A 24,887-nucleotide genomic window follows, 5' to 3' on the forward strand; every position below is an offset into this window, starting at 1 on the left:
TCTAAAGAAGAAAGGTTCTAAGACGTGAGCAACAATCACACCAGCCTTCAAATTGTATTGATTTCAACCTTGAGCACTACCAGAATAAACAGTTAACAGTATCGTCCACTCCCAGAGCATGAGACAGTCTCTCAACTCCTCTGCTCATCAAAAGGAATATGGATAGTACTTTGGTCACTGACCTGTGTCTCTACTAATAGTGTTGCCATCGCACCAGATGCCCTCTCTGCCTCTTTGTGGCCAACGACCTGTCTATATACACCTCTGGGGATCATACTTTCTGGAAGGAAAATGGGGAGCACAGCAGGAGACAAAAGATATGTTTTGCTGCTGGAATATATGGCCTAGGCACCGAATCCCTGCCATTTCATCATTTCTTAAAGTGTGGAGTAGTCTTGGAGAATAGATAGTCACCCTTCTTACCTACAACAGATGTAATCCCTTCCAAACACAACAGATGTAATCCCTCCTCTAAACTTTCCAATCATGGAATGCCTGGGTGGCTCCATAGGTTCAGCATCTGCCTTCAGTTCAGGTCGCAATGCTGGGCTCTATTATCCGGCTCCCTCCTCAGTGGGAACTCTGCTTCTCCCTCTCCCTTGGCTGCCCACCCCGCCCTGCTTATGCTTGCTCTCTCTCACTCTCTCTCTCTCTCTCACTCTGTGTCAAATAAATAAATAAAATATTCATTAAAATCTTTTAAAAAATCAAATAAATAAGCTTCCCAATTACTCCTTAAGCCTTCTTGGTACTTGCCACTTGATACCTTGTCTTGTGATCCTGAAAATTCGTATCTAGAACGACACTACAAACAAAGTGGGTAAAGTGAAGAAGACATGGAGTGTCTACAAGAGCATGGAGCAATGGGAGTTCTCAGATGTCACTGGAGGCAACGTTAACTGGTACAACCTTGCAAACCATTTGACCACACCTACTGAAGCGGAACATATACATAACCTGTAATCCAGCCATTACACTTGTAGGTATATACACAACAAAAAAATGTGACCCCTGTTCATTCAGAATCAATGTACAAGAATATGAAGACATACAGCATCAATAATTGTAGGATCCTTAAGCTAGAAAACAACCCAGGGGTCCATCAACAATTTCAAGGGTAAATAAATTCTGATAACTGACTACACAGCAAGAGAATGAATAACCTTGCTATATGCTCAATATAGAACGAATAGAGTGAAAAATGTCAGACACTAAAGAAGCTGAAAAATCAGTTAGACTAATCTAAGAAATGATAAGTCAGGAGAGTAGAGGTGGTGGTTATCCTTATGGGGAGATAGTGACTCAGAGATTGAACAAAGGAGGTTTCTAAAATGTTGATAACATCCAGGACTTCAAACTGGGTGTTAGTACTATGGGTGAGTTCACTCTGTGAGAATACACCAAGCCCTACACTTAAGTTTTGTTTATGTACATATAATACACTTCAATAAAGTTTTTAAAGGTATACATTATTTCTCCATTAATTGGATTCTGAGAACACAATTCATAGTCAATCTATTTTCATATCCCCATTGTCCCTCACATTATGCCCTCATTTAACAGATGCTTAATAAAGGTTTGTTCAGTAAGACTGAGCTACTTTGGATATGTATTTGCAAAGATTCTTTGCTCCCAGTTCCAGGAATACAACATGCCAGGTGGACTTGAACTTCCTTCTAGAGCTTTCTTCTCCAGAGGGCTGCCCAAGTTGAGACACTCAGCTGCTCACATCCGGTTTTCTGTAACAGCCTTTGAACTTGCCTTCCCTTTACCAAGGTCTCCTCCCTGGATCCTACTCCATATCTCACAGGATAATGTATCCTTTTAAAAAACACAGCATTGATCACAGTAATCCTCTGTTTAACGACCTTCAGTGACCATCCTTTGTTTGCAGTATTAAGGTTAAAGCTCTCCGTGTGACTCTCAGTGGCCTCTAACAGTTTTGTCAGGAACTTTCTGCTTCAGCAGATTAAGTCTGACTCAAGAATGAAGTTGGGGAACACTCACTGTACTCTTTAAATAGCCCTGCCTACAGCCTATTTCTCCCATGATCACCTCTAACTGAGTGCTTGCCATTTCGATTCCTCCCAATCCTAGAGATCTTCTCAGACCCTTCCTGCCTCATGAAGAATTTCCTGGTCATTCCAGCTCACGGTGACCTCATCTTTCCTGTGAAAGCCCTGCCACTAATTATTGCCTCTGATAAATTAACTGGTATTTTTAAAATATTTCAATTTTACCACCTAACTTTACAATGCACTTTCATAAGCATTATCTCATTTACCCCTCCTAATAATGTGAGTAAACCATGGAACAGAGAGTTAATCTCATTTTCCAGTTTAAAAGCCCTAAGGTTCAGAGAGGTTAGGTGACTTAAACCAGTGTGCTCAGCCATGGGTACATCCCAGGCTCATCCAAGCTCTCTATACTGAATTACCTGGCTGTGGATGTATATAATATCACCCCAGAAAGATTATACATTTTTTGAAATGTGCTTATACTTTTGTATCCTTCAAGCACTGGACAAGGCATTTAGGGGCTCAGCAATTCTACCCCCACATTGTCCCCACTCAGTTCTTCTACCCCCACATTGTCCCCACTCAGCTCAAGGACTGATAAAAACATGCTACTTTGGCTCTATGAGACTTCTGTAGCAAAAGTTGAAGAAACACATCATTTCATCTTCAAAATATTTAGCTTTAGGGAGTAGGGAGAAGGGAGGAGCCCTTCTAAGGCCAGGCAGTCTTAATTTTACCTCTGTATCCTAGGCTGTAAATTGGGAAAAAAAAAAAAAAAAGGTTCAAAGGAAGCCAGTTGAAGTAGTAGCAATGAACTTCAAGAACCTCAGTTTAATCACAATAAAATAAATTTCAAATTGATTGCATTCCAGATATCATTTCTCAAATAATTCAACTTTCAGGCAAAATGGAGAGCTTTTTAATTCTGAAACTCAGTTTTAAAAATTTGAAGATATGTCAGGGATGCCTGGGTGGCTCAGTGGGTTAAGCCTTTGCCTTCAGTACAGGTCATGATCTCGGGGTCCTGGGATCGAGTCCTGTGTTGGGCTCTCTGCTCGGTGGAGAGCCTGCTTCCCCCTCTCTCTCTGCTGGCCTCTCTGCCTACTCGTAATTTCTCTCTCTGTGTGTGTCAAATAAATAAAATCTTTTACAAAAATTTTAAGATATATCAATTAAAAAAGCTTAATTTTATTTATGCCATGGATAGACAATACTAAATCTTTCCGGAAGCAAGTCAGAGAACTAATGTGATGAAATGAGAGGGGAGAAGGATTTAGGCTATGTTTACACACGAACCCTGAAGGTAAACACTTCCTTAACATTCTGGACTCCTTCACACTGGGTATTAGATACCTGAGGAGCGAAGGTTAAACATCTTGGTAAACAGGCCAAAGAAAGGGGTAGGGAGACAGAAAAGCAAAAATAAATCTAAACACTAGAAGTAAGATATTCAAACAGGTTTCATTCACCCAGTGATAAATGCATCAGCTATCTTGTTGGGCTGGCAGGAAGGGCTACTAAAGATGGCGAAAGTTCCCGCCACAAGACCTGAGCTCTGACAGGAGAACAAAGGCCCAAGCAGGAATCTGAGACCCCTGCCCCGGGCTCCTGTGGACCAATGGGATCCCGATGAGCGGCGGGATATCCAAATAAGGGAAACTTGCCAAAAGACCCCTGAGCTTTCCCCAAGACCCCTTAAAAGCCCCCTCCTCTCTGCCTTGGGCGCGACTTCCGCCACTCTGCTTTCCAGAGTCGCAGAACCTCGCCCGAGGGTGCCCACCTCCTCCCGGCGCAACTTTGTGGCTCCCCTTCTCCTGAGCCCTGAAACTTCGCCGGAGAGTGTTTTTAATAAATCTTGCCTTGCACCCACTTTGCCTGGTGTTGTGTTTATCTCGCCGGAAAAAACTTTACATATCTAATACCTGTCTGATCCCTCATTCCACCTGCCTAGGCCTGGGCTACAAGGGAGTACAGGCAGGAAATAGAATTTACTCTACTTATCTGATCTTTACCAATTGAATGCAATTTGAGATAGGAATCACATCTTGTTTTGGTTTATATGCTCTTCATGGTGTTTTGCACATCATAGATATCTGCAAATTTCCAGAATGAAAGCTTGAGCTTAGGGATTCCTGAACATGCAGAATAGATTAAGAGCAGGAAGGTGATATGCTTAGCTAGAGAACCTTGCCAACATAACTCTACTCAAGACCCTAATTTTAGTAAGAGTTAAAACAAAGTTAATTTTAATTGGTGACAAAAATCTATTCAAAGTGAATATTTATCATCTGAAGAAGAAGGATCATTCTTGTATTCACTGATTTGATCATAGTAATTTTTATTAAATAAAAGACACTATCCCTCAGAGCCTATGTAAGAAAATATCACAGCTGTTTGTTCACAATAAAAAAGTCCCAATGCCTAAAAATTACATAAGCTGGGAACACTGCTTTGACTTCTTACTATAATACAATCATACCCTGCATAAAGCAAACCCAATCTGCAGAAATATAGAAGCAACAAGCTATGGAAGTGACCCTTTTAAATCTGCTGGGTTTGTTTCATTAGCACAAGTAATTACAAAAGAAACTAAACAAACAAACCAACTGAGACCTTAATTGACATTCTTGAATTCTGTAATAAAATAACATAGCAGCAGACAGCTAAATACTATATGCATGCCTCTGCAATGAAGAGAACCTGGCTAAGAATATTAAACCTCTAAACCTGGCTTTCTAAAAGAAAATACTTGGGTGCCTGGGTGGCTCAGGTGGTCAAAAGTCCGACCCAAAAATATGACACAGGAGGAGGAAAGATCAGACATGTACTTTAAAATAATTATAGTAGGGGTGCCTGGGTGGCTCAGTTGGCTAAATGGTTCAAATCTTGATTTTGGCTCAGGTCATGATCCTAGAGTCCTGGGATCAAGCCTTGTATCTGGCTCCCTATTGGTTGGACAGCCTGCGTCCACCTCTCTACTGCTTGTGCTCTCTTGTGTGTTCACTCTCTCAAATAAATAAATAAAATCTAAAAAAAAAAAAAATTCTTTCTCTCCTGTCCCATCCTCCCATTCATGCTTGCTCTCTCTCTCTCTCTCTCTCAAAAAACAAGTAGTAAAGTAAAAGAAAATAAAATAATTATGGTAAAATGCCAAAGGACTTAATACAAAATGTAAACAATACACATGCAATGATGTAGAAATTTAGGAGAGGTTAGAAATATGCATTTAAAAAAGGAAGTGATTAAAATGAGCTAAAGAGAAACTTGGCGATAACAGAAGAAAAGATCAGTGAACTTGAAGACAGGTCAATAGAATTATCTCAACTAGAATAAAAGAGGTAAAATGGTATTAATAAATAAATAGAACAAACTTTTGAGATCTGAGGGACATAACAAATGGCCTAACATGTGTATAATCAAAAATTCCCACAAGGAAGGGAAAGGATGGAGCAAAAAATATATATTTGAAGAGAGAATGGCCACGAACTTTCACATTTTTTTCAATTAACATATAATGTATTAATTGCGTCAGGGGTACAGGTCTATTATTCATCAGTCTTACTCAATTCACAAACCCTCACCATAGCACATACCCTCCCTAATGTCAAGAACTTTCACATTTGAAGAAAGCTGTTAATGGACAGATTAAAGAAGGTCAGAGAATCCCAAGTGTGAAAAATACAAAAGGAGACCCATCTAGGCACATCACAGACAAAATTCTGGAAAACAAAACAAAACAAAAAAAACAAACAAAAAAAACCAACTTAAATGAATATCAGATCTTAAAAAGCAGTCAAAAGAGAAAGACCCATTATCTGCGTGGGATTGCAGCTTGAGCTGCGATAATTAACTGGCTACTAAGAACAGTAGAAACAAGAAGACAATAAAACAACATTTTCTTTTCTTTTTTTTTTTTTTTAAGATTTTATTTATTTGACAGAGATCACAAGCAGGCAGAGAGAGAGGAGGAAGCAGGCTCCCCACCAAGCAGAGAACCCAACGTGGGGCTCGATCCCAGGACCCTGCGATCACGACCTGAGCTGAAGGCAGAGGCTTTAGCCCACTGAGCCACCCAGGCGCCACTAAAACAACATTTTCAAAGTGCTGAAAGAATCAAAATATGATCTCCTAGAATTCTCTTATTTGCAAAAAAATATCCTTTAAAAATAAAGGCAAAATAAATATACTTTCAGAGAGACAAAATCAAGGATTGTTTGTCTCCAGATTGTTTGTCCCAGAGATGTTGTAGGTCTTCATGTTATCATATGGAAATGCAGATTCACAAAAAGAAACGAAAAATATCCGAAAGGGTAGATACCTAAGTAAATTTTTTAAGTTTTTTTTGGTAATTATAATAACTTCACTTACTTTAAAAAGCTACTATTTCTGGGGTGCTTCCGTGACTCAGTTGGTTTAGCATTAGACTCTTGATTTTGGTTCAGGTCATGATCTCAGAGTTGTAGATCAAGCCCCATGTGGGGCTCTATATAACCTGCTTATGATTCTTTCTCCCTTTCCCTCCACCTCTCCCCAACGGCAGTTCACTTGCTCTCTTACTCTCTTTCTCTCTCTCTCTCTCTCAAAAATAAATAAATTAAAAAAAAAAGAACTGTTTCTTTAAAACAACATAAAAACAATGTGTTGTGATCTTACAGCATATTGATATGCAGCAAGAACACATTTTCTTCATAAGGGGAAATAATTTTACTTGAAAACAAGCTAGGACAAATTAAGATGTTTGTTTTCATCTCAAGTGCTACTCCTAAAACTTGCACAAAACAGCAGAGAATATCTTTGAGACCTCAGAGCAGGCAGCGATTTCTTGGCACGGTACAAAATACACTAACCATAAAAGAAAGTCTGAGAAGTAGGACATGAGCAAAATTTAAAATTTCTACTCATCAAACAACAATAGTAAGAAAATCAATAAGCTATCTAAAGTCTAGACAGAAGTGATGAGGGAGCAGGAGGCTGGTTGAGGACAAAGCAAAAGCTGGCACCTTGCACCCCCTCTCCATGCTCTCCCCTCGGTAATATGTGTAACATTCCTCAGGCAAGCCTGACCGCCATAAACAAGAAACAAATAGTTAACTTGCAGAGATCACAATCCAGCAAGACAGGAATCTCCCAACTATCTTGATGTTAATGGCTTGCTAAAAGACTGCCTCTTTAGGCCCTCTTTAGCATATGAAAACTACGTTGAAACCTTCCTTCCCCTCACCTTCCCCCAACTGCAGGGTACATAACCTGCCATCCCTCACAACCCGGGGCAGCAGCTCTTCCTGCCCACAGGTCCTGTCCCCGTGCTTTAATAAACCACCATTTTGCACCAAAGATGTCTCAAGAATTCTTTCTTAGTCATCGGCTCCAGACCTCAGCCCACCGAACCTCAGTTCTAGGCTCTAGAACTTCATCAGAAGTATTCCAGAAAGAAGTATTTGGAAAACAATTATTTCCAGAATATAAAAAGAACCCTCATAAATCAATAATAAAAAGATAACACAATAATAGAGGATTACTAGTAAGTAATAGCTCAACACTATTAATCATTAGGGAGATTCTGATTAAATTAATATGCAGATACTATTTGCCCCCCCACACACACACACACACTAAAAGGCCTAAAAACAAACCATAGGACAACTTCAAATACTGGCAAAATCATGGAGTGAAAGACCCCTCCCCTAGAAGATAGATAGGATAACTAACCGCTTGTTTGCTTTTCTGTAAACCGCTGGCTTTTAGGTATAGACCAGGTTATTAATTAGGTTATTAATTGCTTATTAATTGCTCTTTTGCCCTTCTGTAACCTCTTGGCTTATAGAAATAATAGAGACGCCATGATGGCATTCCTACCTTCCCCCTTCTTGTTCCCCCCTCCCTGCCTCTCTCCTCCCGCGCGCGGGCCCTCAGAACCAATCAGCTTGTTCCCCCTTCCCGCCTCTCTCTTCGCGCGTGCGGGTCCCCAAAGCCAATCAGCAAACTCCACGTATGCCTTTTTCAAAAGTTCTAACTGTCAACCAATCAGTTGCGCCCCACCCAAAACTTGTTTGTACTTGTCTATAAAAACCCGGCACCACCCCAGCCGGGTGTGCTCAGCTAGCAGGAGCTGCTGACCACCCGCAGGCGCGCGCTGACCACCCGCAGGCGCCTGCGTAACAATAAAGAACCTCTTGCTGATTGCATCCAGTGGCAGTGTTGGATTCTTGGGTAAGGGGATCCGCGGGTCTTTCAGGAGCAGCTGGACTTTCCATGTACTCCTGGTAGAAGGGAAGTTGGTACCATCACTTTGGGGAACAGCTATGGCCCAAAAAGTCCTCAAATAGATATTTACTGAAGAGAAGTGAAAACACAGCCCAACAAATGACCCATACAAAAATGTTTGTTGTGGGCTTATTCAGATTTGCCACAAACGGGAACCGACCTAAATGTCCATTTAGGTAAAGAATAGGTAAACAATTAATGGTATGTAAGGAATCTTACTCTGCAGTAGAAAAGAATGAACCACTGACTGATACACACAAAAATAGGATGGATTGCTAAAATCTATAGTCACTGACAGAAGCCAGGTCCTTCCTTCCAAATGCTGTATGATTCCATTTAGATGAAATTCAAGAACAGAAAAAAAAACGAAGCTTGATTGAAAGTAGAAAGGCGGTTTCCTCTAGGGAGGACAGTTTGACCAGAGAAGGTCACAAGGGGACTTCCTGGGGTTAAGTAAATGTTTTCAATTTTGTTTGGGTGGTGATTACATGGGTATATAAAATTCTCAGACTCATTGAAATGAGCATATAGACACTGTGCATTGTTTTGTAAAGAAGTTATATTTCAATAAAAAGAACCAATATACGGGCGCCTGGGTGGCTTAGTGGGTTAAGCCTCTGCCTTCGGCTCAGGTCATGATCTCATGGTCCTGGGATGGAGCCCCACATTAGCCTCTCTGCTCGGCAGGGAGCCTGCTTTTCCCTCTCTCTCTTTGCCTGCCTCTCTGCCTACTTGTGATCTCTGTCTGTTAAATAAACAAATAAAATCTTTAAAAAAAGAACCAAGATAAATAAAATAACCCATACATGGAGAAGTGTGCACCTGAATAATTACAGAGCGGGGTGAATTGTCACATACTGGAAACACCCAAGTAACCAGCACCAATATGAAAAAACAGGACATTACCCACATACCAGGCCACTTCTGTACCTTCCCCCTGTCTCTACCACCCTCGGTAAGCACTATCCTGACATCATTTGAACAGAATAGTTTTCTCTGCTTTTGTACTCTGTACAAACAGAATCAATTAGCATGTACTCTCATAGCTGGCTTCTTTCATATAATCTTACCTTTGTGAGATTTATTCCTATAATTAAGTGTAGCTGCCGAGGTCTTTATTCTGAGAGCTGTATTCCATTTTGTATAATCATCTCATTTGTATATATTTAGCCTTTCAGCATAGTCTTTGTCGCTTCCTAGTCTTGGGTGGTTGTCAAAAAGGTTGGGACTATGCTGTAATCACAGCAGACAGACCACAGCTGTTCTGTAACAATTAAAAAATATAAATAAATTTCTGCAACACCTACAGAACATTGGACAAATTAATTTTCTCTGTACACATTTTATTTTACTGTGGTTCACTTTTGTTTATTGAGGTATAATTTTTTTCTGCAATAAAATGCATAGATCAGTCTGGTGTGTCTTGAGAGTTATAAATATCCAAGGAACAAAACAATATATAAAATATTTCCTTCACCTCAGAAGTCCCCTTGTGCCTCCCTCCAGTCAAACCTCTCCTCTTGGAGATAACTATTTTCTGATAGTTGGACCATCCTGGACTCCTAAAAAACTCTTTTCTCACAATATAACATGGATGTTAGATGTCACTAAATTGATATACTCTCTTCAGGAAGAGAAAATAAATAGGTGATTAAAAGCTGCAGTTGACTGAATCCCAGTCATAAATCAGCACATTGATGCCAAGCAAATCAGACACAGACTTCCTCGCTATGAAAATAGGAAGCTATTGAGCTACTGTTTCTAGTGAAACTTCTGAGCCACAGCTGCTGCTGCAGAAAGCTGAAGAGATATTTGCAATTTTTGAGTGGCTATATTTTTGATATAAGAAAATAAGAATGCATAGTCTGGTGAATTTGATCTTGTTTCAACTGGAGGGTGCAATATTCAAAAGCAAGATTTTTCTAACACTCTTACTATTGGTTGCTGTTAGACACGTGCTGCTGGTCACATTTTGTCAATCACAAAACTTGCTGTGATAGCATTAAAAAGACAAGGAACTTTATCCAGTGGAAATTTCCTCAGAACCCATGCCTTGGAGTGCATGAAGAAAAGTTATGACAATTGAGGGTGAATAGTTTTCGCTTCTTGTCTGGAAGAAATTTCTGTGAGTATATTTTATTGTAGACTTTGGCTGGAGATAAAAAAAAAAAAAAAGCACACACTGTACAAAAAGATGGATGACTACTTGTCCTTAGAAGTCACCATAATCATAAGTAATTGTATTTGTTTTGGAAACTTACCAGTCCATCATAGATGCACTGGCTAAAGATGGCAAATGGTTGCATCCTTAATATCCTACAATTCAACTTAATTCATATACATGTCCAGATATAATGGTTGCGAATTAAATTACAAAAAGACTAAATAAACAAGTTAGACTCCATCCCCACCATGTAAACAAGCCACACATGACACAAGCCCACGGGTATTTCCTGTTGTGGCACAGAAGTTTCTTACAGCTCAGTAACAGTGTGTGCACCCTGTGAGGCACAGGGCAGGCATTTAGATCTGAATTTGAGGCAGAGCACAGCACATTTCACTCAGAGGAAGTGCTCCAACATGCTACTCCTTAGCCTGCTGAGAGCAGTGATAGCCTCCCTCTGCCTTGGTAAGGCTAGTAAGGATGGCCACAGACATAGATTCAAGCTCCTCTGAGTCCTGAGTCCGGGGCTAGAGGCAGGTGGGATTATTATTGTCTGGTGGGGTATAGGAAGGGAAATAATGGTCAGGGAAATCAGAACTCTCAGTCCTACATGAGTTCCTTAAAACCCTAGAGATACTACCAGAGGAATCAGCCTCATTCTCTCTCTTTTCTTTTTGCAGGATCCAGCATGGCACAGAATGTCACTCAAGCCCAGCCTGCCATCTCTACACTGGAGAATGAGACTGTGACCCTGGATTGTGTATTCGAAGCTAGTGGATCGACTTATTATTTATTCTGGTACAAACAACTACCAAGTGGGGAAATGATTTTCCTTATTCTTCAGGAGTCATACATGGAGCAGAATGCAACAGAGGGTCGGTATTCTCTGAACTTCCAGAAATCAGACCATTCCATCAGCCTCACCATCAGAGCATTACAGCTTGCGGACTCAGCAGTGTATTTCTGTGCTCTGAGAGACACCACAGTGATGCAGCACCAGAGGGAGCCCCACAAAAACCTCAGATCTCCACAGGAGGTATCCCCCAGCTCTGAACACCTGGGGAGTGGCGAGTGGAAGGAAGAAACAGGGGCTGCACTTAATGGGGGTGGGGATTCTGAGGTGGATGCTTCACTGGAAGGAAAATACTATTTCTCTGGCTCAGAGAGCATATGGAACAGTGTCATTCAACAAAAGCATCTTTATCTTCAATTCTTTACCTTGCAGTAGATCATTTAGCAACAGATTAAAAGGAATTTGTTGGTGATGATTACATTAAAATGGAAGACCCCAAATCTAAATGGTTTCCTTGTTTCAATCCGTAGTGCCAAACGCAGTCATATGGTGCCTAAATCTGTCTTGGGGTTGGAAAGGGGGTCTCTAGGAGGCTTCATTTGAAGGATCCAATGTCTTCCACAACCTAAAGCTAAATGTGCTTCTCTGTCATGGATATACTTGTGCTCTGCAGAACGTCCCCTCCTTATGCCCTCTTCTGGTCACTAACTGCTCTTCCAGAGAAACCACAATCCCATAGATAGATTCATTTTGCCTGGTTTTGAACTTTATATAAATAAAAGACTCAAGTTTGTGTTTTTTCTATCCCATCTGGATTCTTCTCTTAGTACTCTATTTCTGAGATTCAGCCATACTGTGTATAGTCTAGTTTTTTTGGTTTTGTTTTGTTTTTGTTTTTGTTTTTGTTTTAATCGCCGTGTGATTACATTACAGGTTAGCCATCTGCTTAAATGGTTATTTGGATTTTTCTAGTCCTTGGCTATTACGAGTAGTGTAGCATGAATATTCTTATAGTGTTCTTTGGTGAACATAATTACATACTGCTTTTGGGCATATATGTTGGAATTTCTGGATGATTCCTATAACTGTAGGCTCCACAGAGTAAGGAAGACTGCATGTATTACATGTACAGAATACTTGGCACATAGTGGCTCCATATTAAGTATTTGTTGTTTGAAGAAGAATAAATTGATAACATCAACAGATAAAGAGTTTCTAGACTTTGGATGCATATGATAAGTATGGGTTAATTATTTCTTGTATTTGTCCATTTCTATGACCATGAGAACACTCCTTCTGTTTGCCATAAATTCCCTTTCTTTTCCTACAGATTTTTCTCACATGACACTGTTTTCCAGGTTTGTAATTTAGATGGTCTCTAATTGTTAGCATAGATGCGGGCATCTTCATCACCTGAGTGAGGATATAGAAAGGCATATATCTTTTTCAGTTTCTTGTGGCCTAGATGCCTCTTATATATGTGTGTGGATTCTTCTTGGTTTAGGCTAGTGTTTTATCCCTTCTCTGGTTTGATCTCCTGGGTTTTTATCTTAGGATTTGAACCTTAATATTTACTGTGGCTGGAAATAGGAGTCCTATAAAACTAGGGGTGATGATGGCAGGGGGTGTGTGGTCTAGGCTGAAAGAAAATCACAGCTAACTCAGTTCTCTCTGTGTCCCCATATTTTTCAATTTCATCCTGATTTCTGGACCATAAATGAAATGACCTTTATACTACAGGTGTTCTCCACACAATAGATAGCGTCCTTGTATATAATTGTATTGTCTCAAACTGTCTATTGCCCTTTGTCTTTACTCTTGCCATCGTGTGTTCTACTTCACTGTATATTTTTTCTTTCAAGTCTAGTGACCTAGTTGATTTACTTAGCTTTTGGGTAGACATTCCTGTTATTGGATGTCTTAATCTAAGACTTAAGGAAATGAGCTTGTTTTTCTAATTTCCTGATGCTGATTCCAAGTGCTGAATTATTTCAATCAAGAATACTTTAAAGCTCCTAGATTCTTAGCCCTTAATAAAACTTTTAAGATAAAGTTTAAAAGTTTATATTAAGGGCTAATAAAACTATTAAGCCCTTAATAAAACTATTATCCTCAATTGTAATACTGGTCTTTTCAAAATCCTCTCATGAGAGCAAAATCATCCCTGTCCCTGAGATAATAGGAAGAAAACATCACCACATCCTGGAGGAACTGAGATATTTGGTCTTGGAAATGTGTCTGTGGAAAAAGGTAGATAAAAGAATGTGGTTTTAGTGAAAAGTAATAACAAGAAGAGAATATTCTTTTCTTCAAGAAACATGTGCCCAATTATCAGAAAAGAAGTTAAAGACAAGGAAGGAAAATCCCACTTTTAGTTCAGGTTAAAGTTCAGACTTAAAGATGATAGATGGGTATTTTTCTCAGAGAATTTCAAAATTTAAAAAAATGTGAATGTTAGGCAGTATTACAGTTACCCTTTGTCATGTGACCACTTAGCAAACTTATACTAGAAAACATTTGAGAGCCTGATGAGGTGAGAAAAGTTTGATTTAGGAATCATATTTTTAAATTTACCTTTTAGGTAGAGAAATCATGGTAAGTATAAAAAAAATTGCAAGCTCACTCCTCTGTGAGAAGTCTTCAACTTACATTTTGGGTATGCTGCTTTAAGCTAGTTACATGATCAGAGCAAATTGGCAAAGCTCCAGACAAAGATAAGGGCACATTCCTCTTTTTAAAAGAATCTTTTAAAAATTATAAAAAGTTAACTCAAAATGGATCATGGACTTAAATGCAAAATATAAAACTATGAAACTTTTGGAAGAAAACATAGGAGAAATTCTTCAAGACTTGGAGCTAGATATGATACTAAAGTTCTAAGATTTGACACTAAAAGTATCACACATACACATACTTAACTACATCAAAATTAAAAACTTTTCCTCTGCAAAAGACCCTGTAAAGAAGATGAAAAGATAAGCTACAGATGGGGGGGTGGTAAACATTTACACACCATGTAAAGTTGTAAGGCATAGAGCTTATATCTAGAATATAAAAAGAATCCTTACATCTCAACAGTAAAAAACAAATAAACAATTAGAAAATAGACAAAAGAGTTGAATAGATATTTCACCAAAGAGGATATAAAGATTGCTAATAAGGAAATGAAAAGATGTTCAACATGATTAGCCATCAGACCAATGCAAATTACACCAACAATGAAATAGCACTACGCACCTACAACAGTGGCTAAATTTTTTTAAAAAATAGTGATAACACCAAATACTGGCAAACATGTGGAGAAACTGGATCATTTATAAATTGCTGGTGGGAATGTAAAATGATAAGGCACTCTGGAAAATAGTAGTTTCTTAAAAACTAAGTATGTCCTACTATATGATCTAACAATTACACACTTGGGTACTCATCCTAGAGAAATGAAAGCTTATATCCACATAAAAACCTAGACATGAATATTCACAACCGCTTTATTCATAACAACCAAAATTTGGAAACAACCCAAATGTCCTTCAGTGGGTGACTGATTAAGCAAGCTGTGGCATATCCATACCATGGAATACTACTCAGAAATAAAAAGTAACCCAATATCTTGGATAGATCTCACACTTTTATTACTCATGTGGAGTGAAAAAAAAATCTCAAGAAGTTATGTCTATGCAAGCCTATTTATACAACATTATTGAAACAAAATGGTAGAGATGAAGAACAAACAGATTAGTGATTGTCAGAGCTTAAGAGTGACATGTCAGATGTCATGCTACAAAGGGGATAGCATGAAGAAGACTTGGGGTAGAAAATCGTGCATCTTGATTGTGGCAGAGGATCTATACATATAATACACATGAATTTATCTATCTGTATATGTATAAAATTACACAGAACTACACATACACACATACAGTCAAATGAGTGAATGCAACACTGTGGAAACCTGTGGATTGTACTGACATTAATTTCCTGGTTTAGATATCACTGGAGCAGACTCGGTGAAGAGTACGTGTGACCTCCGTGTAGGTTTTTTGAAGCTTCCGTGAATCTATAACCATTTAAAATTCAAGATATTTTTAAAAATTTCTATGTTATTCATTCATTCAGTCATTCATTGCGAGCACACAAACAGGGGGAGGGTCAGAGGGAGAGGAACAGTCTCAAGCAGACTTCCTGCTGAGCACAGTGCCTGATGAGGGGCTCCATCCCATGGCCCTAAGATCATGACCCGAGCCAAAGCCAAGAGTTGGATCCTTAACCAACTGAGCCATACAGGAACCCCCCAAAATTTAAAATGTTTTCTAAAAATTTAACAAAATTCCCATCAAACTCACAGTTGTTAATTAACTTCTCTGGCTCTATTACACATCACATATTCAGCTCCCCAATTCTTGTCATTCCTGTCCTCCACAGAGCTCCTGCTCTAATCTTACAGTCATCTTTTCTTTTTCTGGGGTACACATATTCGTGACAGAGAAAAACTGCCTTTAAATATGATTTGTACAAGTCAGAGTTTGCTAAGTCTGGCTAGAATAAATCATATAAGTCAATGATAAATTGTATACAGGTTAGTGCAGTGACTTTTAGATCACTAAGAAATTATCTAACTCTCAAATAAAAAGCCAAAAAAACAATGAGCGTTGTACTGTTAGTACTACACATTCTGTGTAGCTCATATTTTCTGGTTACTGAGTGAGAGGACAACGGATGGAGTGACATCAAAGCAGTGCATCAGAGAGTTGATTTTTTTTTTTTCTGGGGTGCAAAGTATGCCATTTGGACAAGTCTGAAGAGAACTCATACAAATGGTGATTAATGCAACAAGATAATGCATATTCAATGACAAAATACAATGGCATGTCATAGAATCAAACAATTAGACAATACTAGTTTTGCCATAGATAGCCTAGCTTAGTGTTACTAATTTCAATATTAGTATTGAAATATTAGTTACCCTCTAAATTCAATAGCTCTTGTTTTTTGTAGTAATGTGATACTGTCTAGAACATGATTACTTTGAAATTTTTACCATATTTACTTAAAAACAGACATGCTGCTTCTAAAACTCAAGTGAAAACAAAATGTGCAGAAAATCAGCATCAAATTTGAAACAGAAGAATGATGGGGATGGAGTAGACCCAAAACTCTATCAACCATCAAATATTATAAAGCTGGAATAATTAAAAATAATTAGTACTAGCAAATGTAGAACTAGAGAGACTATGGAAGAGAAAAGAGAAGACAAAAATAGAAACAAATTATGAATAGGAAATTACTATAACACAAAGTACTGTTTATCAGGGAGAAAACAATGAAGGAGCAGATAATGTTGGGGCAGTGAACTAGCCACTTGAGAAAAATTGGCCCCAAACTTATTCCTTAGATCAAAGTAATTCCATGTGGTAGACTAAAAATACTAAATTTTAAACATAATAGGAAATTTCAGGACTCTTTAAAAACAATCTTAGCAAGAATAAGGACTTTCTAAGCATGACTCAAATTTCAAACTTCAGGCAGAATGAACAACAAATATTAATAATAAATAAGAGCACATCAAAGCAAACATTTCTACATGGCAAAAACTTCATCAAAAGCCAAAATCAAGTGCCAAAATGGAATAAAAGGATTCAAAACCAGAGAAAATATAACTTACTATATAAAGAGCTTTTTAAAATCAATAGGTACATTAACCCTCCAAAAGAAAATTGCAGCAATAATAGCTACAATTAATCAGGTATATTTACTATGTCCTAGACATTATTCTAATTGCATATAACTATATAAATATATACGTAATCTATCCGTCAATACATATTTCAAATGATACAGCAATTCTAGAAGGTATGTACTAATCTTTCTCCACTATTCAGAAAAGCAGGAAAAAGGAGGCTCCCCATTAAGCAGGGAGCCCAACACAGGACTTTATCCCAGGACCCCGGGATCATGACTAGAGCTGAAGGCAGATGCCTTCACCCAGCTGCCCCAGTAACACTTACTTTTACCATATATCATTTACTTATGTAAAATGTTTGTGATTTGCATGGATAATAGTTACCCTCCCCCAACACAGTGGTGACCTTCTGTCTCCTTTGAGATCTAGAAGTGGAGAGGTCTTTTTTCCCCTCTGTTATGCTCTTCCCTCCCTTCTATAACTCTCAAGTTTGTGACCCTGAGTTTTGGTCACAGTTGGTCCCTAGAGCCAGGCATAAAATTATTTGAAGAAATGGATTTCTTATATTCCCTATCTCTAATCAGTGATGTTTCCAGACATTGCCACACCCTATTTGATTTCCCTCTTTTTGAACTCAGGTCCTTTTAAATGTAAGATTCTGCTAAGATTCTTGTGTATTATATGAAGAAACACAATCCATGACACCTACACTTGGGTCCAACTCTCTTATAAACTCTGGTAGCAGTTTAAAGGCTATTCAAGGAACAATGAAATAACTAAAAGTGTAAATAAGAGAGGGCTTTTCTGACTCTTTGAACCTCATAGACACTATGCTCACCAAAAGCAAAATGTCCTTCCCTCAATCTTTTCTTTGTGGGCTGCATATAGTGGGTGCTGTGAGATTGTGTTGTTGACCAGGAGGTGGCAGTGGTTCCATTCCTCTCCTTCCTTGATTCTTTAAACATCAAAAGCATGAAAGTTACTCTTGATTGGCTGAGTCACTAAGAGAAAGGCTCTCTCCCCTGTCAGAGAACAAGAGCCAAGCCCCAGAGACAGCGCCTCAGAGAAGATTTGGAATCATTACAAATTGTACCAAGACTCAGACGTCAGGATGGAGAATATGCTGGAATGTGCATTCATAGTTTTGTGGCTTCAGCTTGGCTGTAAGTTAGAGATTAAGAGAGGAGAGCCACCAAGGACACATTTATCCAAAGCTGGGGAGAAGAGATAGGGGTTCCGTGTCTGCTCACCGCTGGGTTTTTTCAAAAATGTTGTACTAAAGGCTTTCTATCATTTCTGATTTTGTTTTCCTGAACAGGGGTGACTGGAGAAGACCGGGTGGAGCAGAGTCCTCAGACCCTGAGACTTCAGGAGGGAGACCGTGTCCGCCTCAACTGCAGCTACACGGTCAGCGCCTTTAACGGGCTACAGTGGTATAGGCAGGATCCCGGGCAAGGCCCAGAATTCCTCTTTGTCCTATATGCAGTTGGTGATGAGAAACAGAAAGAAAGACTAAGAGCCACACTATTAAAGGAGGGAAGTTCTCTGCACATCGAAGCTTCTAAACCTGAAGACTCAGCCACTTACTTCTGTGCCGTGAAGACACAGTACTCCCAGGCAGCCTGGGAGCTGTACCAAAACCCTGCAGTTGCACTCTGGAATAAGGGCATCTCTGCTGTTCCTCTTCCTCAAGGAAGTACTTAGCATTCAGAGCCTCTTTCCAAGTGGTCCTGTGGAGAAAGAAGTCTTGTGACACAGCTTAGATGGCACGGATTACTGTTCCTTCTGTTCTGGTCCTTAGGATAGTTCCTTTGTGTGTTCTGTATCAGTCTGCTCTTTGAAACAGCTCAGGGCTTTCCTCACCTGGATACAGAAGGGATAGCTGTGCAATGGACAGCCTTGGTTTCTTGCTTTGGGTCACTTGAAAAGAGACTGACCAGAAATACACACTCTTCCCAGAAGTTTTTTTTTTTTTCTTTTTTCTTTTTTTTTTAAGTGCTTTATATTCTCTTACAATAATCTGGTCACATCTTTATTAAATGAATCTTTCCCATTTTAATACAGTCTTCTCGAAGCCCACATCTTCACCAGCCATATTTCTACATTTCTCTTCTCCTTAATCACCAAATTAATGGAAGGAATTTTCCGTACTCACTGTGTCCATTTCCTCAACCCCCATTCTTCACCCCTGCCAGAATCTGGCCTCTGTTAGTGTCAGTCCAACAAAATCTTTAGCCTTCACTCCCATGACTTTGGTGTTGTTGAAACCGATGGATTGATGTTTTATCCAGTCCTCATTCTGTCTGAAATTCACAGCAGTCTCTCTTCCTTTCTTTTTAAATATCTTTCTTTTCTTCTCTTTTCTTTTTTTTAACCACAATCATACTTCATATATTTACAAAATCAAATAGCACCCCTTTTTGGTCCCCACTCCTCCACATACTTCAGTCCTCCCTCCCTGGTGGAAATGCTTTTAATTCTCAGGTGGTGGCAGTGATATTCATTTCAATATTTTTAAATGCTGTTTCTTTGGCACCTGGATGGTTCAGTCAGTTAAGCATCCGACTTGGTTCAGGCTCAGGTCATGGTCTCAGGGTTCTGAGATGAGTCCCAGATGGGGCTCTCTGCTCAGCAGAGAGGCTGCTTCCCCCCTCTCTCTCTCTCCCTCTACCCCTTCCCCCATTCATGCACATTCTTGGTCTCCCTCTCTCACATAAATAAATAAATCTTTAAAAAAAAAATAAAATTTTCTGTTTCTTTGTTTTTTTCCCTCTTTTTTTTTTGTAATTGAGTTACAACACGTATAACCAAGTGCACAAAACTTAAAACCTACAGCTCAACAAACCTTTACACTTCTTTATAGCTATGTAATACCATCCGGATCTGCAGAGTGAATATACCTGTTGCTCCAGAAGATTTTCACATGCCCCTTCCAATTCAACAGCCCTTCTTTCCACTCTCCACCCTGAATAACCACTGTTCTGACTTCTGTAATCCATTCTGGAACTTCACTGCCTAGAATTGTGCAGGATGGTGCAGTATGTATTCTCATATCTGGTTTCTTTCACTCAGCATAGTTATCTTTGCAATTCATTGATTCTGCCCTGTGTATCAGTTGTTTACTCTTCCTTATTGATGTGTAGAGTTTCTTTGTATGAATAAACAACAATTTACTTCTCCATTCTCCTTGAAATAGACGTTTGGGTTATTTGGATTGTTTACAGTTTGGTGCCATTATGAAAAAGTCTGTGTTTTGGTGGACAGATAAACTCATTATTTTTGGATAATTCCACTAGAATGGACTTACTGGATCAGAGAGTATGATATATTTAACTCTAGAGCCAGCTGATAAACATTCTTCCCAAAGCATTGAACCAATGCATGAGAGTTCCACTTACTCCATATTCTCACCAAAAAGTGATATGAGTTTTCATTTGTTTTTAATTTAAGCCATTCTGGTGATGTATAGTGGTATCCATAAAATTGTGGATTTAATTTTATTTTCCTGAGGAATATTGATGCTGAGCACCTTTTATACGCTCATTGGCCATCTGGATATTCTTTTGTGGCCAGTATGTGTTTCAAGTTTTTGCCCATTTGTATGTTTATTATCCACATGCATACATTCTTTATATTTTCTGGCTATGGACTCATGTTAAAATTCTGTACTGTGAATTCCTTCCTAATCCACTGTTTGGCTGTTCACTTTCACAATGATATCTTTCAATATACAGATATCCCTAATTTTAATAAAGCACAGCTAGTCCTTTTTTCCCCATATCGGTTAATATTTTGTGTGTGTGTGTGTTCTATTGAAAAATCTTTGCCTACTTCAAGGCATGGACATGTTTTTTCATTTAGGTCCCTATTCCAGCTCACACCAGTATTTGTGATAATATGCAATAGGTGTCAAGGTTCCAGTTCCTTCATAACCATTAACAGAAAAGATCATCCTTTCTCTCCTAGAATTGCAGTGGCATTTTTGTCACATATCATGGACCTTACATATGTAGGTCTCTTCTTGCACTATCTTCATTCCATCTATAGAACAAAGTGTTTATTAATATAGTTCTATAAAATTTGAAACTCATTGTGTTTTTCCTTCATCTTTGTTCTTCTCCAAATTATTTTATCCATTCTAGGTCCTTTGCAATTCCACACAAATTTTAGAATCGATTCCTAAATTCTAAACCTTTTTCAATTTTCACAAAATTTCTGTTGCAATTTTGATTGGTTTTGCATTATATCTATGAGATCATCTTGGGGAGAATTGATATCTTAGCCACACTGAGTTTTATGTTGTAAATTTAGACTATCAATTTATTTAGGTCACCTTCTATTTCTCTAAGCAATATTTTTTGTTTCTTTTTTATTTAAATTTAACTAATTAACATGTAGTATATTATTAGTTTCAGAGGTAGAGTTCAGTGATTCATCAGTTCCATAAGATGCACAGCGCTCATTCCATCAGGAAATGGTTTTAATTTTTAAGATAGTGATCATACACTTCTTATGTCAGATTTACACCCATGGATAGAGATCTCAAGCAATTTTTTAAAGTGTTATTTTCCAACTGTTGCTTATGTATAGAAATACAGCTGGTTTTTATATTGACCTTGCGTTCACTGAACTTGCTAAATTTAGTAGTTAATTCTAACTGTTTGTGAATTTGTTTGGATTTCCTACCTCCATAATGATGCTACTTGCAAATGAAGAAAGTTTTATTTATTTTCCTTGCTTTATTTGCCAGCCTTGTGGCAGAGTCAGTTTCCTGGAAATACTGAGATCTGCTTATTATGACAGGTGGGCAAAGATTTAAAAATGCAAAAGATATAAACAGACCGAGTGGAGTCTGGAGGCCTACCTTATCAGTTAGACCAACAATTGATCTCCTCATAAACGGACTCTGAACAACAGACTCAACTGTCCCATCCCTGTCTTGTGGAGAGGGGATGGGGGAAGGACTAGAAATCAGGGAAGCAGAAATGGAAGCTTCCTGATTTAGGGAGAGAGACAGAATTATTCTTTTATCCACATCACCTGGTTTTGTCCAATTTTAGCCCATTGGGTTTATAAAAGCTTTACAGTTTTACCCAACATAGAGAATAATCCCAGGATTCTTGTTTTAACCTGCCCTCATCTTTCCATCCTCATTGTGACCACTGTTGCCTTTATTATCATTTATTGAACATTTAGCATATGCCAAGTACATTGCCCAGCACTCTACTTACTCATTTCATAATACAAAAAACTGTGAAGTAGTATTAACACATTTTCAGATAAGGAAACTGAGACATACTGGGTTGAAAGGTGAAGGAATTTCTGAGATAAAGGATAATATTCTGGGCACCATAACATGAGATTTAAAAATAAGAATGCCTGAGCTAACCAGCTGGACAGTACTTCTCAAATGTCTGGATATTTAAGAATCACATGAAGACTTTTTTCAAAAGTACAGATCTGATTCTGATCAATAGATTCTGAGTGAATAGGTCTGGCATGAGGTCAAGGGCCACATTTTGGTGAGTTGGTGGTGATTTGGGTTTAAGGGACTAGAAGATCTTACCATGAGAAACCACTGTCATTGTGAAGCTGCTGCCTTTCAGGAGGATGGGTGACGCAGACCTGCAGGTATTGGGGGTAAACGTAGATGAGAAGTGCTGAGGGACCCTCAAGCCCTACTTTGACATGCCTGAGTGCAGCTCACACCTTATTTCTGGTTAAGCCATATCCTATTTTAGTTAGTAGAAAATTTCCTTCTTAATGATAAAAAGACAATAATTTTTTTTCAACAACAAAAAGAAAATTATCCAAGGTTTGAAAAGCAGCCAAGAGGAATAATGGACAGACAAGCCTTCTGGTTGCAGACTTAACCAGAAAAAAATGGCCAGAACAACTTATTCCACTCTCCAACATGGATAAAAGTTTATTCGTTCTTTATATTTTTTTAGATTTATTTATTTATTTATTTATTTGAAGGGGGCAGCAGAGAGAGAGAGGGAAAGAGCATCTCCAGCAGACTCTGTACTGAGCACAGAGTCCCACATGTGGCTTGATCTCATGACCTTGAGATCAGGACCTGAGCTGATAATCAAGAGTCAGACGCTTAACCAACTGAGCCACCCAGGCACCCTTATTCTTCATTTTTAATTAAAAATTAAAACCTCTCTATATGTTAAAGGCCATAAGTCAATTATCCCTTAATATTTTCTCCTCTCTTCCAACATTTAAATATATTATATTTAATTTATTTTAATTAATCTTTTTACTCTTTCTGGATTCTTTAAAACATTTTAACTTCATATTAAAGAAAGCTGGTTACAACACTCATAAAGATCTGCTTGCTGCAGAATATAGCACACTAGTTCTCTAATCTCTGCCTTTATAGTTCTCTTATTAATTTCCAGTAAAGACTACAAGATAATGTATAACTGGGGGTGCCTGGGTGGCTCAGTGGGTTAAGCCACTGCCTTCGGCTCAGGTCATGATCTCAGGGTCCTGGGATCGAGTCCCACATCGGGCTCTCTGCTCAGCGGGGAGCCTGCTTCCTCCTCTCTCTCTCTGTCTCTGCCTGCCTCTGCTTACTTGTGATCTCTGTCTGTCAAATAAAATAAATAAAATCTTTAAAAAAAAAAAGATAATGTATAACCGTTTCATGACCATGTTTAAACTTTTGCCATATCCTTATAGTCAGTCTTTCCCTTTCCAATATTTATGTTGAATTTTGGTTAGTGTGAGGTTTATTATTTAATTTTGTCCCCCAAACTTACCCAATATTAATGGAACAGTCTTAATGCTCCTAATATTATTGGAATATATAAGATATATTTATTTATATATTTATAATCTATATAATATTTATACATCCATATATATTGTATAATATATTATTATGGGATATTTATATTATATAATACATAATTATGAGATCATATGTGTATATATTTTCATATTGTCTTTTGAAGAATTAGAAATCTTTATTTAGAATCATCTAGGAGTGCCTGGCTAGCACAATTGGTTAAACCTTGGACTCTTGTTTTAGGCTCAAGTCATGATCTCAACATGGTAAGATAAAACCCCACACAGGGCTCTGCTCAGCGTCAGGTCTATTTGACATGATATTCTCTCCCTCCCTCCCCCTCTGCCCTCCCCCCTTTCCCTCTGCCCCTCCCCTTGCTCGCATCCCTTTCTCCCTCTAAAATAAATACATAAAATCTTTTAAAAAATAAGATAAAGAATTGTCTATAGAATTAAATTGTCTATAGAATTAAATATTCTTTTTCCAGTTAGATGAATAGTATGTACTGAAGGGCATTTTCCACTGCCACAAATTTGGCAGCTAGGACCCAAAACTAGGGACCAAGAAGGCTTAAGCATCTACCACTTCCCGTTAAGAAAGTCTCACAGCCAGGCACTTCCTCTAGGATTTATGAGAAATGAGTGAATAGGCGCTATATCCCCCAACCTCCAACCTTCGCCCCCTTAAGCTGATATGAAGAATGGGAGGAGCCAAGAGGGAAAAAAAAAGTGTTCCCCTTTCCCCAAAAGCCACTTGAGGAGTCTGCTTCTGAAGCAGATTGTGATCTATGTTTACACCTGCTTAACAGAAGACAAGGAAATTGGAGAAACGTGGTGGAGTGGGGAGAGGTAGCAACCTGGCTGCCTGAGTTTCTCCACTAGGCATGGTGAGGACCAGCGAGGGTTCTCCTGGGCAAGTGGTGTCTCTGAAGGCAGCAGGGCCTGCACTGTCCTGCAGCGCTCCCAGCAGAAGAAAAGAGAGCACGAGAAGCTGAGGAGAATGCCCCTGAGTGGGGACCCTCTGGGAGGGGACCATCAGCAAGGGGAGAACCCAGGCTTGAGGAGGCCCCTCTTGGTCCCCTGGTCTCTCATGGGGATGCCTGCGTCATGGAGGCCATCTAGAAAAGAGGAGAAGGAAGTGAACAGAGTAGCCAAACTGACCTCACTGTA

At 38.8% G+C, this 24,887-nt stretch overlaps 2 gene segments (V, D, J or C); both read left to right on the forward strand.

Moving 5' to 3' along the window:
- Nucleotides 1-10,789: 10,789 nt before the first annotated feature.
- LOC131999779 (T cell receptor alpha variable 19-like) lies at nucleotides 10,790-11,730 on the forward strand. The segment is given in 2 exon segments: nucleotides 10,790-10,911; nucleotides 11,127-11,730. Coding segments are annotated over 2 exon segments (597 nt in total).
- A 6,234-nt stretch (nucleotides 11,731-17,964) lies between these two features.
- LOC131999782 (T cell receptor alpha variable 20-like) lies at nucleotides 17,965-18,849 on the forward strand. The segment is given in 2 exon segments: nucleotides 17,965-18,082; nucleotides 18,238-18,849. Coding segments are annotated over 2 exon segments (438 nt in total).
- Nucleotides 18,850-24,887: the final 6,038 nt, after the last annotated feature.

The sequence above is a fragment of the Mustela nigripes genome, chromosome 13 (genome assembly GCF_022355385.1).
Source record: "Mustela nigripes isolate SB6536 chromosome 13, MUSNIG.SB6536, whole genome shotgun sequence".
NCBI lineage: Eukaryota > Metazoa > Chordata > Mammalia > Carnivora > Mustelidae > Mustela > Mustela nigripes.